Source organism: Cyanistes caeruleus, chromosome 22 (genome assembly GCF_971803275.1).
Source record: "Cyanistes caeruleus chromosome 22, bCyaCae1.hap1.1, whole genome shotgun sequence".
NCBI classification, from domain to species: Eukaryota; Metazoa; Chordata; class Aves; order Passeriformes; family Paridae; genus Cyanistes; species Cyanistes caeruleus.
In genome coordinates this window covers 7,371,312-7,392,298 of record NC_141722.1, presented here as the reverse complement: position 1 = coordinate 7,392,298, position 20,987 = coordinate 7,371,312, and the positions used below count along the sequence as shown (strand labels likewise).

At 51.2% G+C, this 20,987-nt stretch overlaps 2 protein-coding genes across 4 annotated transcripts in view; one reads left to right on the top strand and one right to left on the bottom strand.

Moving 5' to 3' along the window:
- Positions 1-45: 45 nt before the first annotated feature.
- Positions 46-20,944, bottom strand: CA6 (carbonic anhydrase 6). 3 transcript variants are annotated; one of them, XM_023940553.2, is made up of 10 exons: positions 17,135-20,944; positions 10,215-10,306; positions 8,885-9,067; positions 5,430-5,578; positions 4,991-5,086; positions 4,199-4,265; positions 3,592-3,749; positions 1,902-2,016; positions 1,430-1,528; positions 46-986 (listed from the first exon to the last, which is right to left on the bottom strand). In XM_023940553.2, exons 2-10 carry the CDS (start codon positions 10,291-10,293, stop codon positions 373-375), a joined length of 1,560 nt encoding a protein of 519 aa, XP_023796321.1. In that variant the 5' UTR covers positions 10,294-10,306; positions 17,135-20,944; the 3' UTR covers positions 46-372. The 3 variants fall into 3 exon arrangements, with proteins under 3 accessions (XP_023796321.1, XP_023796320.1, XP_086716337.1); XM_023940552.2 differs by lacking the exon at positions 17,135-20,944 and adding an exon at positions 11,317-11,604; XM_086860211.1 differs by lacking the exon at positions 17,135-20,944 and adding an exon at positions 11,317-11,589 and having other exon boundaries at positions 3,592-3,679; positions 4,207-4,265.
- Positions 11,590-20,987, top strand: part of ENO1 (enolase 1) — a 22,069-nt gene continuing 12,671 nt past the window's right edge. The window contains exons 1-2 of the mRNA XM_086860214.1: positions 11,590-11,793; positions 11,869-12,041. The gene's annotated coding sequence lies outside the window, so the exon portion shown is untranslated. The remainder of the gene's footprint in view (positions 11,794-11,868; positions 12,042-20,987) is intronic.

Sequence of the window (20,987 nt, the reverse complement as noted above, 5' to 3'; positions counted from 1 at the left end):
AACAGGAGGGACAAGCAGGGAAGATGGTGAGAAACTGAGACTGGGTGAGGGATGGGAGACGAATTTTATTTGAGGAAGCAGCTCCTTTGACCAGAGAGCAGCTCTTTGGCATGAAAAAACATCTGTGTCTGGGGATCTAAATCAGCACCCTGGGAGGGATGTAACAACCCAGGGTGCTGGACTGTGCCAGGTTCTGCAGTTCATTGCTTTCATCTCACTGATGGAGGTTTTGGTCTCTTGGAAAACCCCCCTGGGGCACCAGGAGATGCACAGTGAGCCCATACAGGAGGAGAAACAAGCACTCAACCTCAGTTTTCCCAACAGGCAGCTTGGATTATTCTCTGGGTGCCCTGAGAGGAGCAGAGGCTGTGCTCACTGGCAGCTGGTGTCAGGCTGCAGGATCACCCCCCCCAGCAGGGCCATGGGGGTTTGTCCCCAGGCAATGACGTCCCCCTTGGGCTGCCCCTCTTTGCACAGCGCCAGCGCCCGAACCTCCGTGGCGTTGAGGACTCGGCTCCACAGGTTCACCTGGGCCATCCACCCCGCAAAGCCATTGGAGAACGTCCCGAGCAGAGTGTCCCTGTCCTTGCCGAGGACCAGTGTCCCCCCAGCCCGGCTCACGTAGCCCTTCTGGAGCCTCTTTGCTTTGCCAGCTGCTCCGTTGAGCCACAGGGTGGCCGTTCCCTCCCGGGAGGCCCAGGCCACGCAGTGGTGCAGCCAGCCCTGCGCCTCCTGCTGCAGGGGGAAACTGAGGAACTGCCCCCCCAGCCACAGCCCCAGCTCCGTGCCCACCGTCACCACCAGCTCGTGGTCACTGTCCCCAGTGCAGTAGGACAGGATGGTCTGGCAGCCCACGGGCTGGGCTCTGCTCCAGAAACACAGGGTGAAGGCTTGCAGAGACACAGCACGGAGGGGATGAACCTCCACAAAGCTCTCAATGTTTTCCACGGGGAAGTAGAAAGCTGGAAAGGTGCTGGATTTCGTACCTGAAATAACCAAGAAAGCCAGCAGTTCCATTTCCTGTAAATCAGCCCAAATTCTGGAGAACAGCCACAGAACTGTGCAGTCTGAGTTTGCAGTTACTGCTGTGTGTTGTGCCAGCAGAGAAGGGGTTTGAAATGATGAAAAGCTGAGCTTAGCTCCCCCACCCAAATGTTTGGGAAAACCTTGTTTTTCCCTCCTTCCTCCTCTTTTCTCACATTGTATAAAATAGAGGTGATGATTATTTATCCTGTGGGAATTGAGCTGAAATTTTTGACTGTAAAAATGTGCTCCCATGTGGCAGGAGAGCTGCAGCTGCAGCAGAATATGGTCCCAGATATGGGACCAAATTCTGTGTGTGTCAACACCAAACCTGTCAGTGGTTTGGGCCACCAAGGTCAGCAGGGCATGGGCTCTTCATCCTCACAAGGTGAGCTGTGTTTCTTACCTGTGTGGCTCAGTCCATTCAGCAGCTCTGCCCTCATGTCCTGGAGCTGCAGCTGGATTTGATCCAGCCTGAGGGTGAATTCCTCTGGATGACACTGTGCTGGAGCAAGCAGACAGCTGAACTTACAGAAGGCTGGGACCTACACCAGCCACATTTTCTAGTTTGAGCAAAAGCTGTTTCAAAATGCAGCTCCTCTCCTCTGTGTGGAGCCTGGCTGCCCAGCCAGAGCTGGTCCCACACACCAGACACACCTGATGAGGGTCCTGACGTGGTGCCAGCTGTCCTGGAGGTGTGACACTCAAGGACAGGGCTGGCACACACCTTAAACAAGGGGTGCCAACACAGGACCCCACCTGAGCAGGGCCACTGCTGCTCCGGCCATTCCAGCCCACCCCACCGAAGGGATTCGCAGTTTCACACCTCCCCTGGGGTGTCTGTTCCCCCCAGGTGTGCAGGGACCCCTGGGCCTTACCCTGGGCTCGGAAGGAGGCCTCCACCACACGGCCCTGCAGCGGCTGCACGTGCCGGTAGTCATTGCGCAGGGTGCGGTTGTGCCCGTCCAGCAGGGAGTTCTCCAGGAGCTGGATCTGGGACAGGGACACCACAGGGACAGGGACATCACACAGGGACAGGGACATCACACAGGGCATGGGGACATCACAGGGACAGGGACATCACAGGGACAGGGACATCACACAGGGACAGGGACATCACACAGGGCATGGGGACATCACAGGGACAGGGACATCACAGGGACATCACACAGGGGCATCACAGGGACAGGGACATCACACAGGGACAGGGACATCACAGGGACAGGGACATCACACAGGGACAGGGACATCACACAGGGCATGGGGACATCACACAGGGACATCACACAGGGACAGGGACAGGGACAGGGACAGGGACATCACACAGGGCATGGGGACATCACACAGGGACATCACAGGGACAGGGACATCACACAGGGACACAGGGGCATGGGGACATCACACAGGGACATCACAGGGACAGGGACATCACAGGGACAGGGACAGGGACATCACACAGGGACATCACACAGGGACATGGGGACATCACACAGGGACACAGGGGCATGGGGACATCACACAGGGACATCACCCAGGGACATCACACAGGGACAGGGACATCACACAGGGACACAGGGGCATGGGGACATCACCCAGGGACATCACCCAGGGACATCACACAGGGACACAGGGGAATGGGGACATCGCACAGGGACACAGGGACAGCAGCTCTGCCCAGAATCACAGCGCACACCCTGCAGCTCAGGATTGCACCGAGCTCCTCAGCCAGGAATCCTCAGGGTCCCTTGGCCAGCAGCAGGAGGGGAAGGACCAGGATGAGGGCTCTTATCAGCTGATTGATGATAAGATAATCATTTTTCCTGGGGGACCTCTGAGCACCTGCCTGATGACATGCATGCATGGAGACTTTGCTGCTACTCTCTACCTTTCTCACAAATGCCTTCCAGCCTTCCCCTGCCAAAAAGAGGATTTCTTTTTCAAAGAGAGCACACTGTGATCCCCCACTACTGTGCTCTCATTTTATCTTGTTCTTCTCCTGGAAGAAAATGTTTCTGATGCTTCTTTGTTATTTATTAAATTGAAAGCATTGCTTTCAGTGTAAGTCTAGACAATGAAAAACCCTGAAATTCCTTCTAAAATCCGCCAATTATTCTGTAATTATTTTAATGTTATGAATGGCTTTTTTGTTTGTTTGTTTTTTGGGGTTTTTGGTGTTGGTTTTTTGTTGTTTGGTTGCTTTTTGTTGTTTTTGGGAGTGTTTTTTGTTTTGTTTTGTTTTGTTTTGTTTTGTTTTGTTTTGTTTTGTTTTCAGGGGGAATCTCTTGCAGTAGTTTTTGCCTTGTTAATTCTCACTGGTCTCTTTTTAGTGCTCCAGGCTGGCTGAGCTTAACCGAGCAGAGAGTTTTGTTATCAGACACCAGCCCTTGGGTCGCCTGCTGACAGCCTGACCCTGCTGTGATGCAGAATCACAGCCACAACTCCAGTTGCTCAGGAATCCATCCCAAAAGCTGTGTGACAGAGGTGCCCTAAGAGCTGTTCCCAAGATCCCTGGAGGGCAGGAAGGGGAATGTTTGCAGGGAAGGGAGGCTGGTGGGAGGCAGCACTGACCTGGGTGTGTGACAGGACAATGGGGGAGTGGAAGATGGTCCAGATGACGCTCTCGGAGCACGGAGGGGTGGTCAGGGAGCCCTGGTACCTGTAGAAGTGGGAGAGGTTTTCTGGCAGCATGGCCTGGATGTCCAGAGAGCTCAGCGTTGTTGATTGACCTCCAAAGGAAGCAGAGAGGACACCAGGAGTTAATGAGGAGGGGAGAAAGAAGTCAAAGAGCTCTTGGAGCCGGGGGTGGGGGCAAATCCCCCTGGCCAGAGCTCATCAGGCCTTTGGTGGAACTGGGTGGAGATGGAGAGGCCCTTTGTGAGCCCATGGTTTGTCAGTCAGAGATGTCTGGGTCTGGGGGTGTGGGCAGCTGCTCCCAGCGCTCTGCCAGTCCTGGGGGTGTGCCCAGGAGGCATCAGGGGGTGCTGCAGGCTGCAGGAAGCTGATATTTGGTGCTGCACAGCTCCAGGAGTGCATTTATTGCTGCCCTGGGCTGTGCAGGGAGCTGTGCAGGGCTGAGGATGCTCTGCCAGCAAATGGAAAATGTCTGTTCCCAGAGGCAGCGTGTACACACAGGCTGGGAGTGTCAGGGACAGAGAAAGGCATTCCCAGGTCTTACCTGCAAACCTGATCCTTGCCAGCTTGGAAATGAATTCACTGTAGTAGGTGTTCTCAAAGTGCCCATCCTAAACACAGCACAGACACTTGATCAAAAGTTTTCTTTTGATATCTGCCCATTATTCTCACTGCTAATCAGCTGGGGGGGGCTAACTCATGGGCTGGGAGACAAAAACCAAATACCACCACAGATCTCCTGATGGGCTGGACAGTGCTAGGCATGGTCAGGTTTGTACAGCTTGAGTGGAATAGTGATCAGGATTCTTTTTTACTGCTTTTAAATCCACACTGAATCAAATGTTCCCAGGGGCAAAGCAGAGCAAGACTTGGAGGCACAGCAGGGAAACCCCAGCTGCCATATCTGATATTCTTATATATGGGATATATCTCTATATATCTATATCAATATATAGATATAAATACAATCCTACTTATGGGGTTTTCTGTGGCTCCCAAGGGATATTGGCTGGAGTTGTGTGAAGCCCAGATGGCCCAGGGGAAGCAGCACAGGCTCCTAAAGAGCTGCCAGACCCCATCTCTTGGGACAGCTGTACAAACCTGGCCAGGGCTGCTGTGTGTGAGGGAGGTTTAGCCCAGGCAGTGCCCCTGCCCCAGCCTGGGTAACACACCCCGTGTACAGGAAAGCCAGCACAGCCAGCACAGGCAGCACAGCCTGGGTCACACACACCGTGTACAGGAAAGGCAGCACAGGCAGCACAGCCAGCACAGCCTGGCTCACACGTACCATGTACAGGAAGGCCAGCACAGCCAGCACAGCCTGGCTCACACGTACCGTGTACAGGAAGGCCAGCACAGCCAGCCCCTGGGGCTTGTCTTTTGCTTCCTCAAAGCTGGAGTAGTTCTCAGAGTTGTAGTGGACAATGTGCAGCTGCGGAGAGAGACGGGGTCATTCAGCAAGGGGTGATGAATGGCTTCTGGGTGTTCAGAGGGACAAACTGAGGGGACAGCCACCACCCCAATTCCTGCTGCTTTGGGACCTTTGGTTTGACAGGTTTCTGGTGGCTGTGGGGGAACAGCTCCACCTCTGAAGGACACGGGCACCCTTGCCGTGGCTTTTCTTGGAGCCTTCTGTGCCAGCAGCGTCAGGCTGAGCCCTCCCATTGCACCAACCCCCTGTGGGAGCCCTTGGCTCGGCATTGCTCCCTGCAGGCTCTGTGGGGTGCAGCTCCCACCTCCCTGTGCCAGAGCCCCCGAGCCCTCCCTGCACCAACCTCGGCGAAGTAGCGCATCCCGTCGATGGTGTGCTCCGAGCCACTGGTCTCCAGGTCCAGCCCACCCCAGTGCAGGTGCATCTGGACAGCTGTGTACACACCTGGGAGCCCTCTGGAGATGTTCAGGGTGGGTGGCAAATCGATCTGAACTGAAGAATGGCAGGGTTGGAGGCAGCAGTGGGTGCAGCCTTGCCCAGCCCTGTAGCGGCTCCTGCGGTGCCCGCGGCACCTCCTGGAATGAGCAGGACCCCAGTGTGGGAGGGAAAATGGGGAAGTTTCGAGCTGGGTGTGCTTCAAAGCTTTCCTGGGCTCAGGCTGGTGCAGCAGAGCAGGCACAATCGGGACTGGGCACTGCCCAGCTGTGCCTGCAGATCCCTTCTCCCCCAGCAGCTCCGGGTTTGGCTCAGGCACCAGTGAGCGCTCGAATGCTCAGCTCTCACTCAGCACAGCACATCTGGCACATCTGGCACAGGCCTGTTAACCACTTCCTTCCCAAGGCAGAAAAGGGGAATAGGAATCAACACAGTGCCTGGCCTCATCCCTTTCCACAGTTCCCAGTGAGGCCCAGCCGTTCTGTCGGTTTGAAAAGGCTGCGTCATTGCTGATGGATCTGGGGAGACAAACCTCTTTTCTTCTCCTTGCCAAGAAGAAGTCACAAACCTTCTGTCTTCCTGCTAATTCACTGCCAGAAATCATAGATTATGTTAATAAATCTGGGAGTGAAAGTGGAGAATTGCCTCATCTAAATGAAAGCCCCCAGCATGTTCTAAAAACTAGAAACTATCCTTGCAAAATGCAGCACAACATATTATTAATTAGTCACAGTTTGGGTTTCTGAGGAGTTTCTTTTGTTTGTGAACTGTTTATAGACAGACAAGATGAAAGCATGTTTCCTTTCAATATCCCAAAGGCTCTAGAGTGGGAGGGATAAAATAATCTACCTTTTTCATAAGTTCCCTGCTGACTGCCTTCCATAATGAGGGTTATTTACTTCAAGTACCTCACCAGGGTTTCTACTTTCTACAAAACACAGCTAGGGAATTGTGTTGTGAGTTTGTAACAAGCTTAAGACTCCTCTGAGATACTCCAGGCAACTATTTGCTGCAAGCACAAGGTCGGGAGTAAACTGGTTTGCTTCTGCTTTTCACCCACGTGGAGTGACTGCTCTGAGCTGGCAGCGCCTCAATCCTGCTTCACCCTGGCTCTGCAGGATGGAGAATCAGCTGGGGATGTGCAGGGTGAGAATCACCTGGGGATGTGCAGGGTGAGAATCACCTGGGGCTGTGCAGGGTGAGCATCACCTGGGGCTGTGCAGGGTGAGCATCACCTGGGGCTGTGCAGGGTGAGAATCACCTGGGGCTGTGCAGGGTGAGCATCAGCTGGGGATGTGCAGGGTGAGCATCACCTGGGGATGTGCAGGGTGAGCATCACCTGGGGCTGTGCAGGGTGAGAATCACCTGGGGCTGTGCAGGGTGAGCATCACCTGGGGCTGTGCAGGGTGAGAATCAGCTGGGGATGTGCAGGGTGAGCATCAGCTGGGGATGTGCAGGGTGAGCATCACCTGGGGATGTGCAGGGTGAGCATCACCTGGGGCTGTGCAGGGTGAGAATCACCTGGGGCTGTGCAGGGTGAGAATCAGCTGGGGATGTGCAGGGTGAGCATCAGCTGGGGTTCTGCAGGGTGAGCATCAGCTGGGGCTCTGCAGGGTGAGCATCAGCTGGGGCTCTGCAGGGTGAGCATCACCTGGGGATGTGCAGGGTGAGAATCAGCTGGGGCTGTGCAGGGTGAGCATCACCTGGGGATGTGCAGGGTGAGCATCACCTGGGGATGTGCAGGGTGAGCATCACCTGGGGATGTGCAGGGTGAGAATCAGCTGAGCCTTCCCCAGCATCCCTGCCCTGCAGAGTGCTCTCTGGCCACCCCTGCCCCAGCACAGCCAGCCTGGCTGCCCAGCTCTGGCCCTGAGTTACTCCAGGTCCCAGGTAAATCTGCTCTTGGAGGAGAATGCACACACGGATGACATTTTAATTTTTCTGTGCTTGTCCTGGGTACCTGCTGGAGGACCAACCCTCTTGAAAAGGAAAAAGAAAGGTGCAAAAGCAAAAGGCTTTGTTAACCCAAGGCTCTCTGTGTGAGAGACTCACAGCAAGGCAAACAGGTGTTTTCAGGTGGGATTTAGCCTGCTGCTAACACACCTACAGAAAAAATGAACCTGGTTTCCTGGGTGAGACATCTGGGGTTTGGCTCTGAGAGCCTGTAGGGAGAGTCCTGCTGATAAATGCCTCTCCTGTCCCTTTCAGATCTGCTGAGTGTTTTCCCTGAGAGATTCTGCTGCCCTGTCCCATCTCACTGAAGCCAGTAGAAAAGCCCAGCCTGACTCACAGGAGCTGTGAATAGGGACAGTCGTTTGTCTTTGTGCTTTAGGAAACTGCCCCGCATCAGAAAATCATTGTTGGGAAGTTAACAAAAGAATGCACAAATACACACATGCAGTCAAAAAAGCTAAACCTGCAAGAATTAATGTCTAGGCAGGCAGGGCAGCAGTGCTGACAGAGAGCTTCGGGCTGAACGCTGAGTTTGTGTGGGCCACACAAAAGGAGTTACCATTTTCAGGACCACAATCACAACAGTCTCCTCTGCTGCCACTTGGTCTCTCATCACTGCCCTGCCCTCACACCCAATTTCCCTCTCTGTTGCAGGCAGAGCTGCTGTGCAGGACTCAAGAGTCAACAGCTTTATGTTCCCAACACCTTCCCAAAGCCACCCATCCTCTGTCCCCTGCAGCCATCAGAAACTTCTCTCATTGCTCATCTGTAGTCCAGAGGCATTATCCCCATAGTAGCAGCTGATGAATTATTTAGGCAATGAATTACAGATTGCAGCAGGGGAATCTGGGATCTCCTAAAATGATAAGCATTGCCCTGAGAGTGTGTAGCCAAAGGCTGGGATTTTAACACGTGCTGTGCTTCAGTTTCCTTTCCTGAGCCCCAAAATACCAATCCTCAGGCTGTGTTGTAGTGGATGACCTACATCCAGCCAAAGCTGGGATGCAAAGGTTCCATTCCTGTCACTTCTGATTAATGCACAGGCCAAAAGATGCATTTTCCTGAATGCAGAGGAGTCAGCGTGCCCCAAACACCACTCACTGCTGCACTCCTGTTGTCTTGCAGCACAGTAAAGGAAAGGGTCAACTTGGAGTTCTGCAGCTGCATTCTATCCCTTTTTATGTCAGACAGAGAAAATACCTTGCAGAAACCTAACTGCCTTTTGTTTGTCTGGTTTATTTATGTACTTCTAGAGAGCTTTCCTGCGTGATTGAGGAAAGCAGCAAACCCAAGAGAGCAGAATGAAGCGAGATGGCAAAGTAAGGTGAGTTCACAAAAAGGGGGCAATGTCTGTGAGTGCATTTCCAGAGCTGAAACAAAAGATTGTTCCTGCAGTGCCCTGAGCCTTACCTGAGTGGCCATTGTTGGTCATCCTGAAGTGGCCCTGCAAGGGCCCATCGTAGCCACCGAGCTGCAGCTGCAGCAGGGGGTTGTACCTGACTTTCCTCCTCTGGATGTCGATGGGGGATTGCTGCTTGCCAGCACAGTCTGGGAAGTGCTGTCCCCAGTGCTCTTCATCCAGCTCTCCTTCTCCTGGAGGGGAGGCAAGGCAGGTGTCAGGGCTGTGCTGTCAGTCAGGAGTCAGAGCACTCTCCTCATCTGCCAGCAGGAATTGCCAATCTCATTACTGGAACGCCAGGAGCTGCAGCCAGAAGAGGCTGCTTTGCCTTCCCCAGAGTGAAAATACACATTATTGTGTCTGCAGGACAGCTGTGCTGCAAAGTAAGAAACCTGCATTGCAGCAGCGGCTCGGTGGCTGCTGGGGGCTGAACCTCACCAGAAGATTCAGTGTTCACATGGAAATGGGGATTTCTATGGGTCCCAGCTGCCAGAGGTGTGGAACTGGCTTCTTAACCAGAGCAGTGAATAGCACCAGGGCAACAGGCAGGAGGGCTCAGCTTGGGATCAGGAACTGACAGCAATTAGCTATTTTTAACTAAGGAGAGAGCAATTGCAACATTGCAACTCTTCAGCAATATCCTTTGTTTTAACTTAGCCCACTGAAAACCGTAAAAGAATTAACATTTACTTCAGTGAGCTCTGCAAACAACCCTGACACAAATGAAATTTAAATCAAATTTCACCAAAAAATATAAATACCTAACTAAGTACTTCTTAGTGCTCTGTACTGCCTGGGATAGGACAATAAAATAAGAAGCAGGCAGTATTTAAATCAGCATTTAAAGCTTTCCTTTCACATCATCCAAAGGGCAGCTTTTCTTCTAACACTTTCTAAAGATTTCCCCCATTGTTTGAACCTCGTTGTGCTGCCAACCCTGACAATGTGTCCCAACCACACAAAGGAGGAAAAAGAGGTGACATGGAGGAGAATCACTTTCAAGCCATGGAGGCATCAATAAAGTGGAATAAATTAAAAGGGAAGGGAAGGGAGGGGAAGGGAAGGGAAGGGAAGGGAAGGGAAGGGAAGGGAAGGGAAGGGAAGGGAAGGGAAGGGAAGGGAAGGGAAGGGAAGGGAAGGGAAGGGAAGGGAAGGGAAGGGAAGGGAAGGGAAGGGAAGGGAAGGGAAGGGAAGGGAAGGGAAGGGAAGGGAAGGGAAGGGAAGGGAAGGGAAGGGAAGGGAAGGGAAGGGAAGGGAAGGGAAGGGAAGGGAAGGGAAGGGAAGGGAAGGGAAGGGGCCTCTCCAGCAGCAGCAGTAAGCCCGAGGCAGCCCTGTTTTTACCTTGGTAGGTCCAGGGTAGCTCGTGGGACAGGCTCAGGGGTGCCAGGAGCAGACAGAGCAGCAGCGCTGCCAGCAGCATGTCTGTGTTGTACCTGCAGCCAAGGGAGTGAATATTTAACACCCCTGAGAAGCCAAATTACAGATTCCCTGCTGGCCTGGCCTTTCAGCAGCCCTCCTGCCCTCCTCCTCACCCTCCCCAAGCAGCAGTATCAGCACACAGGGCACAGGGAGGCAGCTGCAGGGACCCTCCTGGCACAGCTGGCCCCAAACAGGGACAGGTTTCCCCCATGGCCACAGCCCTGGGCTCGCTGGCTGACCCCTGCACATCCCTGCTCGCTTTTCCTGTCCATTCATTCCCAATTCACATTCCTGGATCGGTACAACAGAGCTGTGTGAGCAAAACTGCCCAGCCCAGACCTCAGAGCTGCTTCCCTTTGCCCAGAGCGAGGAGCCAAGGCATTTCCAGGCTGCATTTCAAAAGTGCAGAGCGTTCGCAATCTTACTAGAAATCAAAACTGTAAACACTTTGCTCCTCTGAAAACCAGACTCCTGAGACTGGGTTTAAAAGCACTCCATACCCCTGAGCCTCAGCATTTAAATCATTGCTTTCAGCACCTTCCCATATCATGAAAATCTGGTTTTGAATGGGAGAGATTTGCAACCTTTGAAAAATTCAGAGCTCTCAAAAGCTATGTAGACTTGAAATATACAGGCACCATACAAGAGACTGAAATCCTGATGGCTTTTCAAGAAATAACAGGAATTTAAATAAAAAATAGCAGGTGACAGGTGTCTAAATGCTCTGTGGACTTTGTATCTCTTCAGACACTTGATTTCCTTAAAAATGTGTCCCAAGCAAATACTTGTCCATGGTGTGGTAAAAGTCATTTGGCAGAACAGGGAAGAGACCAGGGATTCTCCTTCTGCCTTTTTGTATCCTGTCACCATTGTCACCAAATGCCATTCCCTTTGAAAAGCCTCCTCCTCCCTCAGGAATGACACACTGCTGGCAGCCCTTTCTTCCCAGCCCTGGCCCCCAGCTCCAAACCCATGGTTCCAAAACAAAAGGGGAGCAGAAATCTCCCCAGAATGGAATTTTTACCTCCTATGGAAAAGAGCTAGAGATTCCAACGAAAGCAGCACAGCTGGGCTGTTGGGTTTAGGCCACAGACAGCAATATTAAACACGAGGCAAGAAAGCTCAGGCCAGTGAAATCCCAGCACTTCTGTTCTGGTGTCCCTGCCACTTGTGACAAAACTGGGAAATATTTTCAGGAACAACTTGATTTTCATCCACTCAGCGAGGGGGCAGCAACTGAGATGAGTTTGGGGTGCAGGTCAGGCTGAGCTGCACAGAAGGCAAGGCCTGGTGTGGCAGTTTGGGACAGTTTGGGGCAGTTTGGGACAGTTTGGGACAGTTTGGGGCAGTTTGGGACAGTTTGGGACAGTTTGGGGCTCTTTGGGGCAGTTTGGGACAGTTTGGGGCAGTTTGGGACAGTTTGGGTGGCAGTTTGGGACAGTTTGGGGCAGTTTTGGGGCTCTTTGGGGCAGTTTGGGGCAGTTTGGGGCAGTTTGGGACAGTTTGGGGCCGTTTGGGGCAGTTTGGGACAGTTTGGGTGGCAGTTTGGGTGGCAGTTTGGGACAGTTTGGGACAGTTTGGGACAGTTTGGGTGGCAGTTTGGGCAGGACAGGCCCCAAGACACTGCAGCACAGGCAGTCTGCTCATTCTGTGATTCTACAAATAACAACAGCAATTCCACAGTAAGAGGCACAGGTGAGCTGCAGGTGCCACGTGAACTCGGGTTTCTGTGCTGAAGAACAGAAGCAGGTATTTTAATCAAAATCTCATTCTTTGCAAGTGAATTGTTAACATAAAAAAGGCCTTTCCTGGGTTGCTGGTTTGTGCAGTGCATATTTCATCTTTGGGAACTGCTGATTAATACTGAGCTGATTAACCAAATGTGTTTTTTCCCTCTCTCCTCTGAAGAAGTCATTTATTCTGACGGTTGCACTGAACTGTGCAAGGACCAAACTAAGCAAACCTGCCCTGCAATGCACTTCTTAATCTTTGTGTATCCAGTTGTGTAAATAGGCTTTGAAATTAGCTGAGGGTGAAATTTGGGGGTTTTATACCTCTTTGCACTTGAGGATTCCACACAGCAGCACAGGAGGGTGTGAGGAAGGGTCGGGCACAGGAGGTCACCTCTCCTGTCACCTGCCCCTGAGTGCAGCAGGGGACAGGGAATGGATGTCCCACAGCAACAAGCTGCTTCCCCTGCCTGGGCTTCATTGATCAGCCAGCCCAGTCTGCACAAAGGACTTGAAATAAAGCCCATTTGGGAATGTACCAGTGCCAGGAAACTGGAGATGACAGCGAATTAATTTTTAATGGAGCTTTTGCAACATTTGTGACATTTCACTTGACATCGGCAGGAACTGTGGGTGCTCAGCATATCCAAAATCCACATCTGTGTTAGCTCAAATTATCCTTATTAGTCTTTAAGGTCCCTTCTAACCCAAACCATTCTGTGATTCTGTGAAGACAGAGCAATCCATTGAAAGGATTTACTAAGGGCACAAAGCATGAATTTGTTTTGGGGTTAGGACAGAACAATAATTTTAATTAAGTTCTTTAAATGTATTTGGATACTGAGCTTCTAACTACAAGCTGAATGTTACAGAAATCCTCCTGTATAAAGTATTGCCCATGTCAACCACTGGTTGCTGGTTCTTAGAGCTTTTTTAGTGTATGTGGTGTTAAACCTGGCTGGCCTGAGGCTTGTCTTGGTCAGCTCTTTTGTTACCTGGGCATAATTGCTGGAGAGAAGAATGGACACAGTGCCTGGGAACTCCAGGTAGCACAGCAGCACTGAGCCTCAGGTAAGCTGGGGGTTCACAGGTGGAGACTGGAACAGGACTCATCTCTGCACAGAGATTTAGCCAGCGAGAAAATCTGAAGTTGTGTCTCAGCCATGAGTATTCGTGGCACGGTTTCTTCCCAGAGGCAGGGAACTTTCACACCCACCTCAGCCTTCCCCCTCCCTCCTGGACTGCAGTAGGAAATAAGCCTTTTATCCCACATCGTTGGCTTCCATGCACTTCACTTTTATCTCTACAGTTTCCCCTGACTCTTTGCCATCTTTTAAATCCTGCTTCTCCCAGGCTATTCTCTCTGTCCTCGCTGGCCTAAAGCTCAGCTCAAGTCTGACATTCTGAGTATTGGTGGCCACATTAAAACCTTGATGTGGCTTTGAAGCAGCTGGCTCAAACCTCAGTGCTCCTTTGACCCAGAACTTGAAAGGGTTAACTCCTCTGCCTCTGAATCAGCAGGAATTCCATCAGGGCTTGCAGTAAGGGCTGCATCACTCCCCAGCCCAGCAAACATTTGACCAAGAACGGGCTGTTTGAAGTGAGATGGACAGAGTGCCTTCAATCAGGCCATGCAGGTTTTTCTAAGTGAGTCCAAAACCTTTTCAAACAGAGCTCTCTCTGCTGAGGATGTGCTGGATGAGTGAAGGGATCCAGAGCCTACACAAGTTTTATGAAAGGCAAAGATCAGCCAGTGCTGGCAGGCCCAGACCCATGAGGAAAGCTGACAATAGCTGTGCAGACTGAAACACGAGATTCTTTTATTCAACAATTCCTGTAATGTTTCTACATCTTATTTCCAAAACTGGCCCTCTTCTCTTTGATATTTTACCCATGCTCTCTTTTTTTCTTCCCTTTTTGCCCCTGGTTTTCAAGTACAAACAGAGATCACAGAGGTAGAAAAGCACTGGAATTCATTTCTCCAGTTCACACAATCCCTTTAGACCTCCTTCATCTTATACAATATTTTGATGTATTTGACTAAATTTAATCATAGAATCACAGAATGGTTTGGTTTGCAAGGGACCTTAAAGAATATCTAGTCCAACCCTCTGCCATGGGCAGGGACACCTTACCTTCTTCTGATATAAATTCAGACACCTTTATGATTCTGCTGAAGCTTTGTGGAAGAAATGGGCTTTGAGGCAGTCAAAGATAGACACCAGAGATCTACACCAGTGCTCCTAAAGGCAGGATTTGCCCATTTGAAAGCAGAGAGGTTTCCTCTGCGAATTCCATTTCACGGTCTAACAGATCTCAGCATTAGCTACCTGCAGCTCATTGTCAACCTAAATTTTCTTTTGCTCAGTTTCAGCCAATTACTCTTAGTTATAGCCCTAACCCTTGGATTATCTTAAAATAGTTTTCCCTTTTTAATGTTCACATCACTTCTGGGGTGGTTATCACCTCGCTGCACCATGGGCAGGAGCAGCCTTTCACTGCCATTTCCCCAAGGTGGAGAAAAGGACAATGTGATGCTATAAAAAGGAGAGAACATGGTCAAATAATCCCTCTTCATTTTCATTTCCAGGAAATGTCATTACAGCTCTTGTAATGTCTCTTTAGGGCTGCTCTACAGACTTTGCTGAAAGGGGATTTCATGTTCTGGATCTCTGCTTGAGACTTTGGAAGAAAGCAAAGGCTGAGGGCAGGATCAGGAAGGGGGAGGCCAAACTTGCCACTGCATTGAGTGTGAGGAGCACTGGAACGTGGTCTGAGCGTGGGGATGGGAGGAGCTGTGCCCAGAGAGAGCCTTGGAGAAATGTTTCCATCATCCCAGGGCTCTGTGCTGTGCTCTGGATGGGACAGAGAAGGAATAACTCAGTGGCAAGGCAGCTGGGCAGTGTATGCCAATACCTGTTCTCGGTGTAATTGGTGCTTTATACGTGTCTGCACTGCTCCCCCTAAAAATGCCCAGCTTGCTCCTCATCTCCCAGTGTTATGGCAGGCAGGGGAAGCACAACTGCTGCTCCATCTCTGAAAATCAACATTAGCAGAGCACAAACAGAGGAGAAGACCCCAAGCCCCTTAACAAACAAACACAGTGCACAGAACAAGTAAAGGCTCTGGAAACTGCTGCTGCCCATTGCTGGGTAAGCACTTTTCCTTTCTGCTTTCAGCTGCATTGTGTGTTGAGCAGCTGTGACATCCAGTGGCCAAACACAATACGGTTGGGTCTGGTACGGACCTCTTCATACGTGGTAACAATAACAGAGCCCTTCCACGGCACTTTTCATCTTCAAAAAGCTGTGTAAGCAGGAATTCATTAACCCCTGCACAGCTCAGCAGGGCAGAGCAGAGCAGCGATCCCAAAAGTGTGCACAGGAGGGGACACCACTCTCCAAAGGCATGGCACTCAGCTCTCCAGGCACGTGGAGAACCTGCTGCAGGACCAGTGCAGGACCTGCAGCCCCAAGGCGAGGAGCTCAGGGCTAAGGGATCAGAAAGGTGCAGCTCATTCAGCACCTGATGAAGAGGCCACACCTGAGGGATGGGTTGTGCTTGTTTTCCCAAAAGCAAAACAGTCCATGGTAAAAGAGGGGGAAAGATGAGGAAAGCTGAGATATCCCAGCAGGACCAGAGATGGAAATGACTTTCAAGAAGTGACTACAAGGAGATGCCACCTTAAACTTCCTTTCTAGCCCCTGCAGCAAACCAGCCTTGACAGAGATGCTGTGTTTTACATGGTTTTACATGTTTTACATGGTTTACATGGTTTTACATGGTTTACATGGGTATCTCTGGTGCCAATCCAGACGTGCCCTTTTGATGATAAAAGCAGACTTCAATGAGATGCATTGAGATCCAAACTGGGGACAGACACACCCAATTTCAGTGACCAAGGAACCAGTCCCTGCTTTCCCGAGGTCATCACTGCCCCAGTGTTTGCTTGCTCAGCTCTGCAGTGGCATTTTCTGCAGGCAAGGTCATTGCAGGGACCTTCAGGAGGAGCAAAGTGCCCTCAGTCCCTCCTCTCCCAGCAGCTCATCACCTCTGCACTCTGAGGAGCTAAAAGTGATGATGGGAGCTGGAAGTGTTTCCCATGAGAATGAAGCTGATTTTTAAGGCAGGAAGACATGAAGGAAATGTAAATCCTACTGTCTGTGCTGTACCTGTTCTGTGGCAAGAGAATCCTGCTTGATAACTCCTGTGCTTTACATAAGTATTTTGCACTCATTAAGGAAACAAATGAGTTGTTATTGGACTACTCTTTTTTTTTTTTTTTTTCAGGTTATCATTCAAAAAACCCCAATCCTGAACACCAAATACAATTTTAATGGCTAATCAATTCCTAGCTTGCTCTCCCCTTTATAGTGGAATATATTTCAAAGAGAGGGGGCAGGCCCTGCTCAGCAAGGAGCCTCAGGCACCCTGTGAGAGGCAGTGCAGGACTTGCACTCTGGCCCCTATAGAGAGCATTACTCCATGGTTTCAGCGTGGTTCCAACAAGCAGTTATGGCCTTTGGATCCACAACTCCTGGCAATTAATATCCAGCTGGTTCAGAAGCTTTCAGTCCCCCTACAAATCACCATATCAGATCATTGGCTCCTGGGAAATGTACTCTGATTTCAGCACCCTGATTCATGCATTGGTTGCTTTCCAAATAACCATTGCCCTGGAAATGGATGTGGTAGCTGTAAATGTAGGTCAGCATTTACAGCAGTAAAGAATAAATCTCCTGCCTGGTACCCGAGTGTCTCACACAGCCCTCAGGGAGGCTGGGGATGGACCCACACTGCACGTTCACAGCTGCCCACAGGAACCACTGTGTTCTAACCAGCCCTTCCCTAAAGCCCTGGGAGAAGACAGGATAATGAAGACCTGTTGGAAGTTAAGAGCATTAAGAAAGCCATGGTCTGTCACCTCCAGCCATTTCACTATCCATGTGCCAGCTGAAGCTGTGGGACAAAGGCATGGCAGAGTATGGGATGGAAAGTGAGGGAGAAGGATGTAAAGTCAGAGGAGGTTCTGAATGCCTGGAAGAAAACATCTTAAGCAGTCATTCCACAACTGAAGGCACCCGGAAAGAACACGAGTCACTCTGCCGTTACCTTTCCAATGAAGGTTCCTTAAACCCAGCGGGATCTGCAGGGTCAGTGAAGAGCAGGAATCAGAATGAGAGCTCTCACGTCTGCATGCGATGGTTTCCCTCTGGAGATGCCACCTGTGCTGAGGTGGGGTGCAAAGCCTGGCTCCCTGCGATGCAGAGCTGCCCTCCCGAAGGAGCCTGCTCGGAGCACAAACAGGCTGGAGTGTTGGAGCGGGAGGGAGGTGCTCCCGCAGCCACCCAGACACATCTTGAGCTGTTCTGGGAGGCTCTGGGGGCAAGGAGAAGTCCCTGAGCATGCAGGAAGTGCCTTCAAGGTGCTCCGAAAGCTCACGCCCTGCACAGCTAACACTTGAATGCAAACAAGTCTCGATCTGTGGTGGTTCTGCTCTGCCTTGGCACCCTCAGCTGCCTGAACCTGTGGTTTCACACTCTGCTCCTGCCCAGCTGCTCTAGGCAGGGCAGGGAGAGGCTGGCCTGGTTGATGAGCTTTGTGCTCATCAGCACACAGTCCAAAAATTTATCACGCTTCAGATTTTACCTGTAGAGCACAAGGAATGTGAGGCCTTGCAGTGGAGGGATTTTGCTCCTGAGAGCCGTTCTCTGTTTCTGGCTGCTGGTGGATGCCTGGGAGCCAGGTCTGTGCCGGTGGCTTTTCCCCATCTGCTCCATCAGCAGTTCCTCTGCTGTGTTCGTGTTCCTGCGTGGGCCGTCAATGGGGACACTGGATTTATGTGTCCCCAAACTCTCTGTCCCCAGTGTCCACCCCATCAGCCAAAACCCCTTCCAAACCGTGAAATATTTTAAGAGTGTACTGAGTATTTGATAAACTAGTAACAAGCTTGGATTCCCAAAGAAACCCATGCTTCCTAGAAATCCCATAGCCTTGGGGATGCTCTTTGAAGGAGGACAAAAAGAAAAGTCAGGCAGGATACACGACTGAGCAGCGGCATTTTTAATATCAGCTCTGAGTTTAATTTTAACGTGTACGGCACAGTGCAATTTTAAATCTGCTGATCCAGGAAAAAGTTATACCAACACCTGAACAGTGCCAGGCTGGTGCTCAGGGGTGCCTGAGCCCTGCTGCCAGTGTCCCCAGCTGTGGCTCCCTGGGGACACGGGGCCAGCGCGGCTCCTGGCACGGCGTCGGTGGCCAGGGGTCCTGCGGGGATGGGAATGCAGGCTCTCAGCACTCGGCTCATTGCTCACACTCCAGCCGAGGAAATCTGCTTTGTGCTGCCTCTGTGCCCACAAGGGAAGGAGAGCGAGGCAGGGGACAAGTCCCAAACTCCTCCTGGTGAGTTCTGAGTTCCTTCTCACAAGGAGGGCTTTAGGCTGGTCTCCCACAGCCATTCTCCCCCACTGCTTTGGTTTCCTTGAATGGGAATAAGGCAAGAGCTCAGTGCTCCAGGCAGGGGGTTTGCTTTAAAGCCCACTTCTGCCCCCCACCAAGCCAATTATGACCTTTCAGAATGCGTTTTGTCCCCAAAGAGCACCCTGCTGTACTTCAGCATCAGCCTTTGCTCGGCTACTACAATATTAATTTCCCTCAGCCTCAGGCTTTGTGTGCTCCATTTTCTTTAGCTCATTATAAGACTTGACACCTCTGTGTGATTTTCCTTCACGGCAATAAAGGCACTTTTACGAATTGCAAAGATAGTAAGGCATCTCTAATCCAGCAGTTAACCAGCATAAAAATGCAACTTTACGATTTCCAGCATCTGGAATGTGTTTTTACAGGGAACGTTCCCCTCTCTTGCCCTCACACCAGGAAGGGTAAGGCTGCAGGATAAGCCAGTGCTGCCAAGGGGTACAATGTGCAGTTTTGCAGGGGTTGGCACTTCAAAGAATTATCTATGTGTGACAGTTTAATTGCAAGGGCTTTTCCTGCCCAGGGGTGCCTTATCTCAGCTGGTCCGGCCCAGCAGCACCGTGACCCTGCTGAGGGCTGTGAGGCACACGGAGCTGCAGGGGAAGCACAAACCCCACACGCAGCGGGCTCGTGGGACACAGGGCACTGTCACAGTGCCTGCCTGGCACTGAGCTGCTCCTGCTGGGGAACCTGCTGTGAAAAACGAGGTTCACATCATTCTGATAGAATTTAAAAGTTTAATAAAAAAACAATTAGGAGAAAAAAATAAAGTATACGGATACGGCCGGGTGTCTCTGCATTCAGCCAAGAGAGCACACCTGACTAACAAAGGATTGTCCCTTAAAAACAGAACCCTACTGCATACCCATAAATTCTCATACATATTCATACATTCTTCTTAGGATCTTTGGTGTTCTTCTGTTTAGTTTTCTCTTGCCCCCTTCCCAATAGATCAATCCTCTTGGCACCATCGAGATTTACATTCTCTGATACCAGAAATGCAATAAATTCCTCCCCCCCAGAGTTCTGGTCATTGCTGTCTTCATCTGCATAAGATAGTTTACAAATGCAGGAGTTCTCTAGCTATTTTTTTTTCTCAGTCTTTGGGTTATACAAACAAAAGCAGTTTTTATTTTAATACTATGCCATAGCCTAACATATATGTATTATACTATTATTTCTAAGTTTCATCAGTAACAGAAATAAAGAAAACTATATTAATACAACAAAATTTCCCATTCTTATACACGTAACATTCATTTTAATGTTTGCGAAAAGCCAACAATATAATACGTATCTATAACACTGCTGTCCCAGCCCCGCTCACAGGGCGTCTGAGGCCACTGTGGAAGGCCTCAGCAAGGTCAGTCCAGCAGACTTCCTTTGCTCTTTATTAGACTTTAAGCTTGCCCCGAGGGGATGTTCTGAGGAAGGAATGAAAAATGTGCCCAGAAGGTACAGCAGGCACAGGCTGGCAGGGTGAGGCAGGGCTGGAGGAGCTTCAGTGATCTGTGAGCAATAAAATGGCTTTGTTGGTGCAGGCAGGGTGAGCTGGGCACTCCACATCATCACAGACAGAACACAGAACGGTTTGGGTTGGTGGGACCTTGAAGCTCAACCCATCCCAGGGACACCTGCCACTGTCCCAGGTGCACATCCCACTTGGAAAAGTTCGTGTTCCTGCTGGCACACTGAGGTGTCACAGCCCATCACATTCTCCCTTCTTCCCCCCAGGATGTGTGATGGTTATTCATGTCAAAATCAGAGTGAATGTTTCTTGTGTTTGCAATTAACCTTTCCCTGGCGCTGTTACAAACACACACCCCCATTGCAGCCTTCCTCTTTCAGCTTTACTCATTTTGCCCTCACGCTCTCAGTCTCCCTGGGGCTCCAGTCCCTCCTCATCAGGGAGATGCTCCAGACCCCAATTCTGTGGCCTCCACTGGACCCTCTCCTGTAGCTCCTTGTCCTTCTTGTACTGAAGAGCCCAGAGCTGGACACAGTGTCCGGATGGACACAATTGTGAGGAAAGGCTGAGGGGATTGGGAATGTTCTGTCTGGAGAGAAGCTCTGGGCGGCCTCACTGTGGCTTTCCAGCGCCTGAGGGGAACTTAGAGGAGAAATGGGGCTGGGCTGCTTATACGGGCAAGTAGTGACAGGCCACGGGGGAATGGGCTCACACCGACAGAGGGCAGGTTTCCATCGGAGAGCAGGAAGAAATTCCCTGTGAGGGTGGTGAGGCTCTGGCACAGGGCGTCCAGGGAACTTTGGATGGAGGGTAACTCTGAAAGTGCCCAAGGCCAGGACGGACGGGGCTTGGAGCAAGCCTGGGACAGTGGGAGGCGTGTCTGCCCGCGGCAGGGTTTTGGAAGCGGCTGATGTCCGGCGTCGCTCCCGAGCCAGGCCGCTCCCTCCGCCATGGAGTCCCTCACGGCTCCCCCCGCGCTCCGCTCCGCATGGTCCCGCCCGCTCCCCCCGCCCACGT

Excerpts from the sequence above, each read along its gene's own strand:
- CA6 (XM_023940553.2), bottom strand. The coding sequence starts at position 10,293 with ATGCTGCTGGCAGCGCTGCTGCTCTGTCTGCTCCTGGCACCCCTGAGC. Across the intron at positions 4,266-4,990 it reads TGCTGGCCTTCCTGTACACG|GATGGGCACTTTGAGAACAC; the intron begins GTACGTGTGAGC and ends TGCTGTGTTTAG. Across the intron at positions 987-1,429 it reads GAATGGACTGAGCCACACAG|GTACGAAATCCAGCACCTTT; the intron begins GTAAGAAACACA and ends TGGTTATTTCAG.